The 13,312-nt window shown below is 44.9% G+C and overlaps 1 protein-coding gene across 5 annotated transcripts; it reads right to left on the bottom strand.

The window, feature by feature from the left end:
• Positions 1 to 18: 18 nt before the first annotated feature.
• Positions 19 to 12,603, bottom strand: LOC143265675 (uncharacterized). 5 transcript variants are annotated; one of them, XM_076539168.1, is made up of 7 exons: positions 12,285 to 12,603; positions 9,879 to 10,022; positions 9,370 to 9,531; positions 8,953 to 9,129; positions 7,763 to 8,023; positions 4,311 to 4,567; positions 19 to 4,114 (listed from the first exon to the last, which is right to left on the bottom strand). In XM_076539168.1, exons 1-7 carry the CDS (start codon positions 12,511 to 12,513, stop codon positions 3,941 to 3,943), a joined length of 1,404 nt encoding a protein of 467 aa, XP_076395283.1. In that variant the 5' UTR covers positions 12,514 to 12,603; the 3' UTR covers positions 19 to 3,940. The 5 variants fall into 5 exon arrangements, with proteins under 5 accessions (XP_076395283.1, XP_076395282.1, XP_076395285.1 ...); XM_076539167.1 differs by having other exon boundaries at positions 19 to 4,117; positions 12,285 to 12,599; XM_076539170.1 differs by having other exon boundaries at positions 19 to 4,117; positions 7,880 to 8,023; positions 12,285 to 12,599.
• Positions 12,604 to 13,312: the final 709 nt, after the last annotated feature.

Here is a 13,312-nt window from a genome sequence, read left to right as displayed (position 1 = left end):
TTACGCGTAGTGCCTGTGTATATATGTATATCGAAAAAGAGCTTTATTTGCCCAACGACTATATTACAATTTTATCATACAGTAAACATTTAAAATGGGATAAAACAATAACGTTTGAAACATCGAGCATCGTTATTTCATTGGCTTTTCCCTTTAGAAATCAGACGGCGCGGCGCGGCGCGGCGCGGCGTTACGAGTCGAACGTGGTATCGTTTCGATGTAATTCTTTGGTGGGCGGACAATATTTCATATCGATCTGTATCGTTATGGGATATTAATGGTAATTTAAGGTAAAAGAGTTAGAAGAGAACATTTACCGTTACCCTCATAGAATCGTTATGTACGCGTCGAGTTAAATATTCGAGAAAATTTCACTTTTTTACTGCCCGCGCACCAGAAAATCAATCGTGATTCATAATAACAATAATAAATGGTAACAACGATAACGATGAAGATGGCACGGTGACGATAATAACGATGAGGTGTTTGGCCGAGTTGGCCCGATATAATTGTTCGACGACGCGATTTCATTTCCGTCAACAACGAACGGAGGTCGTTCGAAAGTGAGCGATTCGTTAAATCGGACGTGCAATTTTTTATTAAACGTGCTTGACTTTTTTTTTTTCGTAGAATCGTAGAACGACGATCGCTCGAAGCCTCGTCCGCGTCTACATACGTAGTAGGTAGTTATCGTGCGAGCATATCGAAAGCTCTAGAGGTTAAACCTGCTCTTGTCTCTTCCTCGAAAATCTACAGTATAGAGATCCCATCGTGCGATCATCGCGAAAGATACAAGTTTTCTATATTATCGAAGAGATAGTAGAGATTCGCTAGCGTGTACAGAAATGTTTATCCGAAAAACCGTTCGAGAGCGAATGCGCTCGAATTCCATGTTCTAAGCTTATAAAAAAAATTAACGCTTTTCTTACCTTATCCTATTACGAATAATAAAAGTAATTTAATTTATTTCGTTAGTAATATTACTTTTTTATGTATGATACATCGTTCGGTAAAGACTAAACGGAGTATCGAACGAATATTTCGAAGAATATCCCGAGGCGAATTAACAAATTTTCCCACGGAAGTGCTCGATTTCTGTGTAGACACGGACTAGACTCGACTAGGCCTACGTAACGACGTAGAATCGGCTGAATTTTTCCTTTTTACTTTTTTCGTCGCCTTTGTTTGCTTGTCCCTTTTTCGCTCTGTTTGCCGTTTTATTGCGTGGCTTTAATTACGGAGGTGGTGGTAGTGGTGGTGATGGTGGTGGGATAGTGGGGTTTCTTTCAATTTATTTCGTTAATTATTATTTATTTGATCGGGAAAGGCAGCGTAATTATTCGAACACGAGACGTCGATACACGTTTTTTTTCCGTTTCGTTTCGTTTCGTTTCGTTTCGTTTCGTTTCGTTTGTTCGCCGCGAAACGCGACACAGCCCCTCGTGCATGATCGGCTTCTTACGTACATATGTATATACACGTATAATATTAGAATATGTATATATAGAATATATATAATTTGCTTTCAACGATTTCTCCTTCTCTTTTTCTTGTTCGTTACTACAATTTACATTTGGCGAGCCAAGCGACTCGAAGGGGGAATAAATCGTACCGAACAATTTCGATTCGCTTTTACGCGAAACGTGTCGCGAGATTTCGAGAAAATAATGTATATACCGTATTCCAGGCCGTTGACGCGTTAGTATGTTTTATCGTAACTTTAACCCCTTACCTTTTGTCATAGCGGTCGAATCCGAATTTTTTCCTGTTCCCTCGATTAACGAATAATCGTAGAAAGATATTCTACATACATGTATAGTAATAAAGAGACTGTTATCTATAAATTAGTAATTAAACTTTTGACAAAAGAAAAAAAAGATATTCCGTTAGATAAGATTTAATCGGTGATAGGCTCGACGTTGGAAGGCAAGGGGTTTAAATATATATGATTTCGACGAAACGTTTCGTTCCAGGACTTTCTATTATTAACGGATGTACTCGTTGTAATTGAGAATAATAGGTAATTCGAAGGTCGATTCGCGGCGTATCGTGACCGTACGGCATTAAATCAACGACGAAACGAAAAATAATTAATCGCGTAATTTAGTCGACGAATCTGAAACGAGAGTAGGTTTGCTTAAAAATTCAAGCCAACCGTTAATAAATAAATGAAAAGTCGTTAGCGTCCGCGTTTCGGTTGGATTCTATTGGTCGTAAATGTTCCGAGTTTCCAGTTAGAAGACAGTTTATCGGGAAAGGCGACGGAAAGGGCTGAAAGTCGGACTGGTATTCGACGCAATTTCGATCGGATCGCAGGTAAGCGAGTCAATGATAATTACTAAGATCTCACGATCTTCTCGACGTCCTGGTACCAGACGCTTCGCTCCGTTTCGTTTCGTTTCGTTTCGTTTCGTTTCGTTGCGACACGTGGCAAGCACCAGCTTCTCTATCTCTTTTCGTCCGTTTATTCTTTTTAACGATTTATCTAAGATTAGAGGTATATTTAGCCTCGACCCACTCGAGAATGCCCTGCCAATTGCTCTTTTTCTATCGCAAAAAGTTTCGCTCGAGCTAACAAAACGTACTTATTAAACGTACTTATGTACATATGTATCTTCGCGTAAGACAAACTCGACGTAAATCGATCGTTTCTTCTCCGTCGTTATCTCTATACGTTATAGTATACGTTCTCCGTTTGATCGTATTTAACTGTTTGATGACCGACGCGTTCGTAAAGTCGTTTCGTCCAACAGATGTTTACGATGTCGATGCATTTTTATCGCATCTTTCCGTGATTAGTCACCTTTCGATAGAATCGAATAAAGCGCGAACGTAAAACTTTCGAACGTAATCGTATCGGTAGATGATTCCTGTCAGTTTACCTTTGTCGATTTTGATAACCGTATCGAGTATCGAAGGTCTCCAGGAATTTTGCACCCGTCAAAGCGTTAAATAAGCGATATATTAATTTTGACATCGTGTCGCGTTCGATCGCTTCTCGATTCTTCTCTGAAGATTTCTCGGACAATTTCAACCGTTTCGATTGATATGTGATCACAATGTACGATAAAAAGTTGTCGATCGAGAAAGAGCTCGAGGAGAAAAACATGGTCGAAAAATTGGCGAGTTTAAAAAGTATACATAGCGTTAGAGGAGAGAACACCGTTTGAAGGAAGAAGAAGAAAAAATTGATATTTCTTCGATGTAAGTTGATATGTGTAATTAAAGGGTGAACGCGGAATCCTTGAACCGAGGGTCGTTCAATTTCGGAAAAACTCTTCCCTCTGTCTCTATCGTGTTAAATAAAAGAAACAAGTTGACTGATCGTCGAGTCCGAAATCGGTCCGAAACGCTTAAAAAGTTGAAGCCGTAAAAAATCCATTACCGTTCCTTTCCCTGTTCGTAAAGCGACTCGCAACGTACTTATTTGTTCGGCGAACGATCAAAATTCGAACGTATCGCATTCGAAAACGCGACTCGAAACGTCGCGACAAGGAATGTTTCGCTGGTGGCAATCCCTCGTGGAACGAACTTGCGGCAAGCATATTCAGGTACAACTTGGAATATCTGCACCTATACCTCGCGAGGTGTAGTACTCTTCAACGTAACGTATCGAACGAGCCAAACGTTCTTCGTTCGACCTATTATCGTTATTCTTGTCGCTGAAAGCTGACTAGGTAACAAAAACATATATTTTAGAATAAATTGTAGGCCATCGCGCGTGGCACAAGCAAACAACGATCTCTTCTCGTACCCGTTTTATCTATGGCTGTTGTTTTCAACATCGAAGCGCGTTCGCGTATTTATTCGAACGGTTCTCGGTTAGGCGAGACCGAGACCTTCTCCTTCTCAGCCATTTATTTCCCTACTAACCGTATCGTCTTCTTTGCTGGCGATATTTCGTTTCGCGACCAGTTCTTTTCCTATCGTTAGTTGTCAACTACACTTGAAAAATATCACCGGTCGCGCGCGGTGCGATGCTCGTATCGAAGATGGACGTTGTCGAGGTTGTAATCGGGACCATTTCACCGAATCTGTTCACGTTCGTGCTCGTTATCGCCGTCGCTTTCGTTTTTGCGGCTGTTTCTTCGCTCGTGTCCGATGTTGTCGGTACCTGCTAATTTGAACAAATATTTTTATTCGAATTCGTTTCGTTTACTTTGTCCGCGATTTATTTGGACCAATAGATTGGCGTTCAACAGATATCGACGAAATATTTTTCTAGCCCTGCTGGATTGCTACGTATACCTGTTCCACGCTAATTTTGATAAAAGAGTTAGATAAAAGATAAAAGAGTTTGTCGAAGGTACCTCGTTATAAAATACTTCTTTCCCTTCCTCCACGGAGGGCAACAGTTCATCGGTGGAATGAGGTGTCCTAGGACTAGGTGTAGGTGCAATTTGTTGCTGCTGCTGCTGTTGTTGCTCCCTTTGTTTCGCTAGCCTGAGTTCTTGAAGAGCTTGTCGCTGTTCCTTCTCGTTCCTTTCCTTCTCGAGCCTCCTCGCGCTGTAACTACGCGCCGAAGATGTCGAACTGTGAACCGAAGTTAAGCTAGGCCGACGAGAACCTAGAGTGGAAACAAGGATCGCTTTCAGTTCGGTCTGGTACAATAGATGCAACCGCTCCTCCCTTTACTCTCTTTCGCTATGCTACGGCTCGGTTAGCTAGCCTCCGAATTCGATCGAAAATACGGGATCTAATTGCGTCTGCTCGACTAATATCAGCGTGGATATTTTTCATCCGTCTATTACTCGTCGGCTATCGGTTAACGATAGGGTACTATGATTTATATACGGTTGTTTATACGCCAATTTCGAGCAGTTCAATCATTCGAATTTTTATCCTCTCGAACCAATTGGAATCTTTAGCTCGTTTCCAACTCGGATTATCCGAATAATTCGGATTATTCGAATAATTCAGTTACTCGAAATTGAAATCCGAATTCCAGCGGCATTCGAATATACAGCGAATAATTGGATTATCGTAAGAGGCCATGTTCGACTGTTCGTTGATAAGTAAAGCTCGACGATCGCAATTTGTTCGCATAGTTGGATAAAACGGGTCGTCGCGATCGACACCGATCGTGGAATATTCGAAACGCGAGACGAACGGAGTTCGAGTGGGTTGGAGAATCGAAGGGAATCGGGAGTGCAAAATAACGTGTTCGTAACAAACGAAGAAAAAGGAACGCTCGGCGTTCTTCGACGCTGTGTATCGTGTTCGAGTGATTGTGCAAATCGTTATCGTGTAAAGAATCTGTGTCGTGTCAAGTGCGCGTCGGATGCGATTTCTTCAGCGTGCAACAAGTGCACACACATACACACACAGACGAAAGCTTCGTTTTGTGTTTCGAACGAATATTATTTTCTTACCGGTTGATCGAAAATACTCTTATTAATCGAGTTAATCGTTTCGAGTTCGAGTCGGTGTAGAGAGGTTGATTCGAAGAAAAGTAATTATTCCGAATAAGCGGAATCTTGTATCTTGTGTCGGTGGTGCAAAGACTTGCGGGTGTACGCGTTCTCGGTCGATTCGACGAAAAGCGAACGTAAAACGCGGTCAGACAGAGACAGAGCGACGATAGACGCGCGTGCATCGTGGTTGCATACAGAGTACAGATAAAAGAGGATGATAGTTTACGCGAAAAGCAAAGAGAAGCATCGCTCGTGGCGTGTATCGTATATTTGTTGGTCGATTTTCAGCAAGCACATCTAGAGCGGATCGAGTCGGTGTGTCTCTTCGAGGTGTTTCGCATATGACTATTCTGTCCTCCTTATCTCGGTCTTTCGAACCTTCGAATATCGATGAAACGTCTCCTTTTTTCTCTGCCGAACATGGCTCACGTTCGTATGCCGCGCATACGATCAAATTCTCCAATTGTTATTTCGAAAGCAACGATAGTTCCTGGAACTCTACGTACATACATACATGTAAAGCGCATAGAATACGGAAAAATAAACGAAGGACAGGCAGATAATGTGAAGTAAGAAGGGCAGTATTGTCATTGGATCGTTGCACGTCGAATTATCGATTTCGAAATATGGAAAGTCTCGGGCGAATTTTCGTTAGAGAAGGCTCGGAAGCGTAATCGAAATTATTAAAATTCGTTAAGAATCGATTCGTGTCAGACTGGCGATATTTCGAAATCGTTTGTGCGACGCGCGAACAGACGAATTTTTTTCTAGAATCATTAGCCAGGCAAAGCGAGGTTCAAATAATCCCTTGGATCAAGCGTCGATTCTCGTAAGCTCTCCAGATGAGACGAAGCAACAACGATCAAGCAAAATTACTACGTATACGTATTTCGTGTAATCTTTTTATTCGCTGCTGTTTCGCGGAGCGATATTTAACCGAGCAGCTAGCGAATAAAGCCAGCTGAAAAGGAAGTAAGCTTAATTGGAAGTTTCAAGTGCCGGTTTAAGGCCTTCAAGCTGTCGCGTCTCATTAAAAATCGACATACAAAAACATATACATACATACGACATACGTTATTTAGCACCCGAAAAGCTTGCCGCTCTCGCATGCGAACTGACGCTTTCTTCTTAATCGGTTTCTCTTTTTTACTTGATTTTTCGTGCGTGTGCAGCGAGCTAGCTAGTGCGTAAAGATTTCGTGTCTCTCTACGTCTTACCAGAGAACGTTTGTTCGTTAACGAGCAACGAAATCGGCCGCTGCCATCTTGCTATCTCGTAACACACTCGTGCAGCACTTTATATATATATATTTATGTGGCTAATAATATATATATATATATATATATGTTGTTAGGTTACACATTAGAATCGTTTCACGTGACAATGTATAATAGCATTTTGTGTTTGATTATCGACAAGCCACACGTATGTGTACGTGTTCATTTTATTTTTATAGATATTTAAGATGAATGTGTGAGACATACGATCGACAGGCGTGATCGAGACATATACTTTTCTCTTCGACATTACTGGGATTGTTTTTGGGTAGCACCGTTTATGGCCGTCGTCGGAGGAAATGTTGAAAACTGTCGAAGAAAGGAACGACATGCTGTAACGATGTCTTCGCGGAGAGAAAAAAAGGAATTTGGACGCGTACATTTTCCTTTATCCGTTTCGCTCTCGAACGAATCGATTCGTTATCGATCGTGATCAGAGACGATGATCGGGTAAAGGACGAGTAAAGTAAAATCAAGAAACAAAAACTGCTCGAGCGTTTAGAACTGGCTATTGAAATTGTGATAAACAACAACTACGCAACAGCGACAGTATTCTTCTTCGTCACTGATGTCGGCCAGGAAGATAAATAATAGCCAAATAGGAAAGAGAATACGCGACAAGGAGCTTATAGAAACGAAAAAAAGAAAGTAAGAAAATTAATCATCGGGAGATTGTTTAATGAAACGCGTAGAGATTGAACAGTGCGATTACCCATGTGGGAATTCGGCGCATAGAATTACCTTCGTGTAGTGGATGAACGGCGAAAGAGGAGAAAAGATGGAACGCGATTATCTGGACAAATCATTCGAACGAGATTCGAAAGAAAAAGAAGAAGAAGAGAAAAGATTAGGAGTAGAGAAACGGACACGCAAGTTTTCATGTAAACGAAGTGTGCGTGTTCCTGTATGCGTGTAGACGAGGGAGAGAGAAGGAGAGGGAGAGACAAAGAGAGAGAAAAGGAGAGAGAAAAGAAGAGACACAGAGAGAGAGATGCAAAGAGAGTGATATAGAGAGAAAAGAAGACAGAGAAGGAAAGCTTTTTTTTTAGAAAGAGATCGTTGATCGTCTACCGAGGCCGTCGGACGATCCCTCAGCAACGTCGCTAAGGGTACGTCGATGCTTGTTCCCGCCTTTGGTTGCCTGCAGGTGACACGATATAAGCAAGATGGCGGCGGCACGTGCCGCACCTGCTCTCGACGCTGGTACCAGAGGACCACGGCTACCACCGCTGCTTGGCCTCCTGGTGAACGCGTACGTCAACGGTCCTCCGGTGCTGCTTCTTTGACTGGAACGCGAGGATGGTCGGCCGCCGTGAAGCGTCAACGGGATACCTGTTGGATCGTTTCGATTACGTCCCTTTTCTTCCAGCCGAATCACGCTGTTTACGCGGATAATTCGCTCTCTTCGGTCGTTTGTCTCTCTCAAAGTTCTTATTCTTTCTTCTACGAAGGTTCTTACACCTTCTTCGACATCTGGATCGAGTCTGGGTTATGGTAGACTCCCGTTATATTGCCACGGCCATCGCCGAGATCGTTGTAGCGAAAATTTAGCCGTTGCGCGGCTAACGAAGCGAGAAATTTCCATCTCTCTAGCATCTCGAAAATGCCATTTGGCATGACAGTATAATAGAAGTCTACCGCTTAATGGAACAGTTTTTATTAGCAATTCTTATGACAGTATCTTTCGAACCGATCGACGATCATTCGGTCGATGCAGTCGATAGAATTAATACCGTTAGTACCGATTTAACGACTGTATAATATCGCAGAACGAGAATCATTCAGGATCTTCGGTCGGGTGTGTTTAAATCAGAAACGAATAGATAACTATGCACGCAAAATATGGAATTCGGGATTCGGTTTAAAAGAGACAAAATAAGTGTCCGTGTAACGTAGGAGGTTCTGATCGGCAAACGGAAGATGTTGCGAACGACGAGACTAGACGAGGCGTATCGGGGTGCGGCTCGCCGCGTCGATCAGGGCCGTACAAGGTCCGAGATTCCCTTCAAGGTTCGTCCAAGCGAAATAGGGCGAAACGAAAATAGAAGTCTTCGAGGAGAACGTAGTCGTTCGTCGATACTTGTCGTTATTGATTTTACAACGAAGAGGGTGACTCCTTTAATGGGATATAACGCGAGCCAACTTTCTTCCGCGCGGCGATTACGAGCATCAGCCAGTGGATTATAACGATATCGAACGACGAACGCGTACAAGATTGTTTGTCGGTCGACTCGATGAATCCGTTGCACGACGTTACTCACCTGTGTCGCTGGAGAACAGCATGGGCGGTGCGTGATTAGCGTTGGCATAGTGTCGTGGCCTCGAATATCGCGCACGACTGAACAATTTCAGCACGAAACATATCATTGCCGTGAATACCGCTATTCCGGACGCTATGCAGAGTAACGTTGGAATATCCGTTGTTATCAGCACCAGATCTGTCAAGAAATTATCGCTTTAGAAACTTCGGATAAAACTGGTTATACCTAAAAATCTAATCGGGATAACGTCTACCGTTAACTCGACTAAAATGCGAGCTAACGTTCAAATCGATCGCGCAAGAAAATCAATCGAAATTAACGTCGCGTCGTCGAATGAAAATGTAAGATCCATCGTAAATCGTAAGGCGAATACGAGTTTCGTTTAGGTCAGTTTGACAAGGATTTGGCACGGTGTACCTTCGGCGCAGAACACCTTCTTGTTAGGCCTGGACAAAACGACCCTGTGATAACCCTCTTCGCAGTCGCACACTGCATTGTGTTGAACTTGGGTGCAGGTCGAGTGTTGATCCGCAAAAGTGCAAGTCGCGCGATAGAAGCATTGCTCTCCGAGTCTTTTAGCTGGAAAATTGAACGAGCAGTCACTCTTTCGCTGCCCTTTCGCCGTATCGTTGCTAAATGTTCGAAGAACGATTAGAATATTATGTTTTTACGGATTCGACAAGTTGGATTCGAACGGGGAAACAAGTTCGAAATAACGAACGAATCGAGTCTAATCGAGTCGAGACTCGTAAAGAATCGACAGACACGGATAAAACGCGAAACGTCCATTGACGAGGAAACAATTGGTGGCCGTCGACGTTTGTTTTCCTGCACCGGTCCGGCTCACGAGAGTTTTCATATCGGAATTAACCTAGTTAAAGGTAGTTAAAGGTAGAACGAGTATCGTGCATAATGCTTGTACGTACGTTTGGCACATCCTTTGCTAGGCCCAAGACGAACCGGATAGAATTTCTCGCACTCGCAGTGACCAGTGACCGTGTCGCAGAACACATGCTGCAGTTCCGGATTACACGAGACGTCGCACGGCGAGCCCAGGTACTGTCCTTTCGCTGAAACGAAAACCAGGATAAATCGATAGCTTTCGCTGGACTAGATTATGTAGGAACATCTAACGATACCGGGTCTCTTCCTTAAATAGCCGCTATTAGTTGTTCTATTCTATTCTATTCTATTCTATTCGGAAAAATATGCGTACCTCGTCGCGGATATTTTAACGCCTATAATTGTTTAAAATATACGCGTATACCGTCGATTCGATATACGATCGAAGGTGTAAATTTGAAGATTAGTTAAGTTTTAAGATTAGCCGATGGAAAAATCGATCGCGGCTGTATAGTTGGATAGAGGTGTGAGCCTCTTTCGAAGCATTATTCCGTGCCGCGATACGAGCCTTTGTTGCCGTTTCACGTGCAGCTACTGTCCGTTGTCGTAGGCGTTCGTTTGTCCTGCTATGAATGCGCGTACAGTCTGAACGATTAACGAGCGAAAGAACCTATTGTCGTGCATTCTATCCAGGCTTCGCTTCGAAGCGTCGAAAAGATATTTCTACTTAGGTTTTCTTTACTTAGGTCTCGTAGAAACGTTTCCTTGGCACTCGATCAACTTATTGTTTAAATTAATTGCGAGCGTTCCCGAATTAGGCACTGCGCCAGATATTCCTCTCGCTAATCGCGTCGTATCATTTATTAAATGTTCCGTGGCGCGAGCCTGTATTCAAGGAGGGTTCGTAACAACGATTAACTTTCTTGGCAAACGTTCAGAAGCGTATCGTTCTCGCGTGTAGCCCAATTAAGGCTACCCGCGAGGTTAAGCTTCGTACATTATCGTACAATAGTAATTTTGTCCGCGAATTGCCTTCTGCCATCGAGTCTCCGGCAGAATGGGTTGTTCGGATCGATCGATATCCGTGAAACTGCGGTATACGATCGCCGCGCCACGCCGGTTTATCCGATGCGAGAAACACGATATGCTCTGGTTAAATTGCCACGATCGGGGGTGTACGAACGGAAGATGCTTGGAATCGGTAGCTGCCGGTAGAAGAACGCGTATCGATTTAATTCGTAGCTCGGTTATGGATATTTCTACGGTGAATGAATCGGCACGAGAACCGGGATGAATGACGCACGAGATTCGCTCGTTTAACCTTGTTTCTCCTCTCGTTCTCGTTTTCCCTGCTGGTTTAGTAGCGCAGGGCCGAGGAGAGAGAAAGAGAAATCTCTTTGAATCTCACGCAGCTGCAGGCGGTGTGCAAACTCCCACATGCGGACTCCGAAGAGCTTGCAGCATCCATTAAAATCAATACCGGCAGCGTGGTTGGCGCGAAAATCGAGAAGGACCAGTTTCTCTTCCATGACTCGCTGGCGCAAGCGCACTCGTCAAACCTCGACGTGCAACATCCCTTCTCTCTCTTCTTTTTATTTCGCTTTCTTCGGTACGTTCAATTCCGATCTTGTTTCTTCCGTCTTTTTAATCGGAAATTAAACCTCCGAATCGTTTGTCTCGTAAAACGAGGCTTTTCGAAGGTTATCCATTCGGATACGTTAGCATGGATTTGAATCTGGGCGGAAACGTCGCATCGATAAATTAACGCGCAAAATTTCCGATCGACGAAGAATAAAACAGTTTATAGTTAAAGCGAAGCTTCTGGAGTAAGGTGTTTGCGCGTTCGCGTATCGAGCAGGCGCGAAAAAGGCAAGGCAAGTTGTTCGAGGTATAGACGCGCACGCGAACACGCGAATACTCGATCGTTCGATCGTCCCTGTTTCTCGAGAAAACGAGATAACGTACTTTCGTAAAGAGCCCCGATGTTTAATCTTCGCTCGAGTATCCTCGAACGATTCCTCGTAATCTTTGGAAAGCGTATCTCTATTTCTCCGTTGGTTCTCGGACGCTTTCATCGATTTCGAAATATTGAAATTACACGCGCGTCCTTGATCGCGAAAGCGCGTTAAACAATCGGCGAATAAGAATCTTCCGTAAAAATGATCGCGATCGTCGTAAATTGTTAAGGGGTGTCGCCGGCCAGCCACGAATTTAGGTCGGCGACTACCGGGTCCAGCCATTTCTTGGCCAGCCTCTTTTTCGACGCGTGTCGCGTTCAGGCGAAAACTCTCACCGATTTGTCCTACGATCGATCGATAGATGTTCGGACGGTATTCCTTTCCCTGGACACCATTCGAGCCGTGCATAATAGATAGTTGGACGATCTCTCCGGACGCGCGTAATAGTCGGCGTTAATCGATTCGATACCGAGAAGAATATTCGATGGAAGTTTCGCGTAAAGCGAAAGACGAAACGCGTACGACACTCACCCGCCGTGATATTCTCCTCGGGATAGTCCTCCTCGTCGTCATAGAGATCGACGTCGTCGTCGCTGAGGTAGTTGGCAGCGTGCAGGTCATCACCTGGCAGTAGTCCGCGGGTGAGGCGACCCGGTCGCGCGTCGCAGCTGCAGCCGGATACCAAGAAGAGCAGGTAGATCGGCAAGAGTAGCCAGGAACGGCAGCAGGTCAGTCTCAGGGCGGAGGGAAGTGCTCTCATCGCCCCCGCGGCGCGAGTCAACCCCCGAAACCGACCACCGGCGGCGCATCGACATCCTTTTCCGTCGCCTGCCCTCCCCCCTCCCCCACCCCCGCCCCCTGCCCGTCCCGCTCCCAGCCCCCGGTACCCCGTACGGCACCGCTGCACGCCCTCTCCTCGCCGATAGCCGATAAACGCCTTATATCGCGCGCAACCTGTCCTCGCGGAACCTGTCGGCGGATTCGCGAGATCGTCGATTCGACGTTTCTTCGTTCGCGTTAACCTCGTCTCGATCTCGGCACGATCGTTTCCACGCACTCTCGCGCGCACAGTTTGCCGCGACGCGACGCGGACAACCTAGCCAGATACTCTGACCGTCGCGCGTCGCGCGTCGCGAGAATCTCTTGCTGCTCCACGGGCCAGTGCTACCCCGTTCACTGACGCCTTTCTTCCGTTAGCCGGTCGACCACCGTCGTTGCAGCTGCGCGATGACAACCGTTCGCCCCTTCCACCCACCCATCCAACCATCCATCCTTCCTTCCTTCCTTCCTTCCTACCGTCCACCCTTCCTCCTGGGATCGAGTCCCGACCACTATCGTCCAGTATGCTCCAGTATCGTCGATTCGGATCACCCATATTCGCACTTTACTCGCTCGCGGTTTATTTCTTACCTTTCTCGATTCTCGGTTACCTACCAACCACCGACACAAATTTCTATTTCGAATCGGAGGCTCAGGTTAGATTAGGTGAATCGGTAATTCACCCGAGTTGACGCGAGCATGTTCTTGTTTCGGAAGAGGCCGTCCAGTGGCCTCAGTCT

The sequence above is a fragment of the Megachile rotundata genome, chromosome 13 (assembly GCF_050947335.1).
Source record: "Megachile rotundata isolate GNS110a chromosome 13, iyMegRotu1, whole genome shotgun sequence".
In the NCBI taxonomy this organism is placed as follows: Eukaryota; Metazoa; Arthropoda; class Insecta; order Hymenoptera; family Megachilidae; genus Megachile; species Megachile rotundata.
Note: the sequence above shows the minus strand (reverse complement) of the source record. Positions and strands in the feature narration are given on the sequence as shown.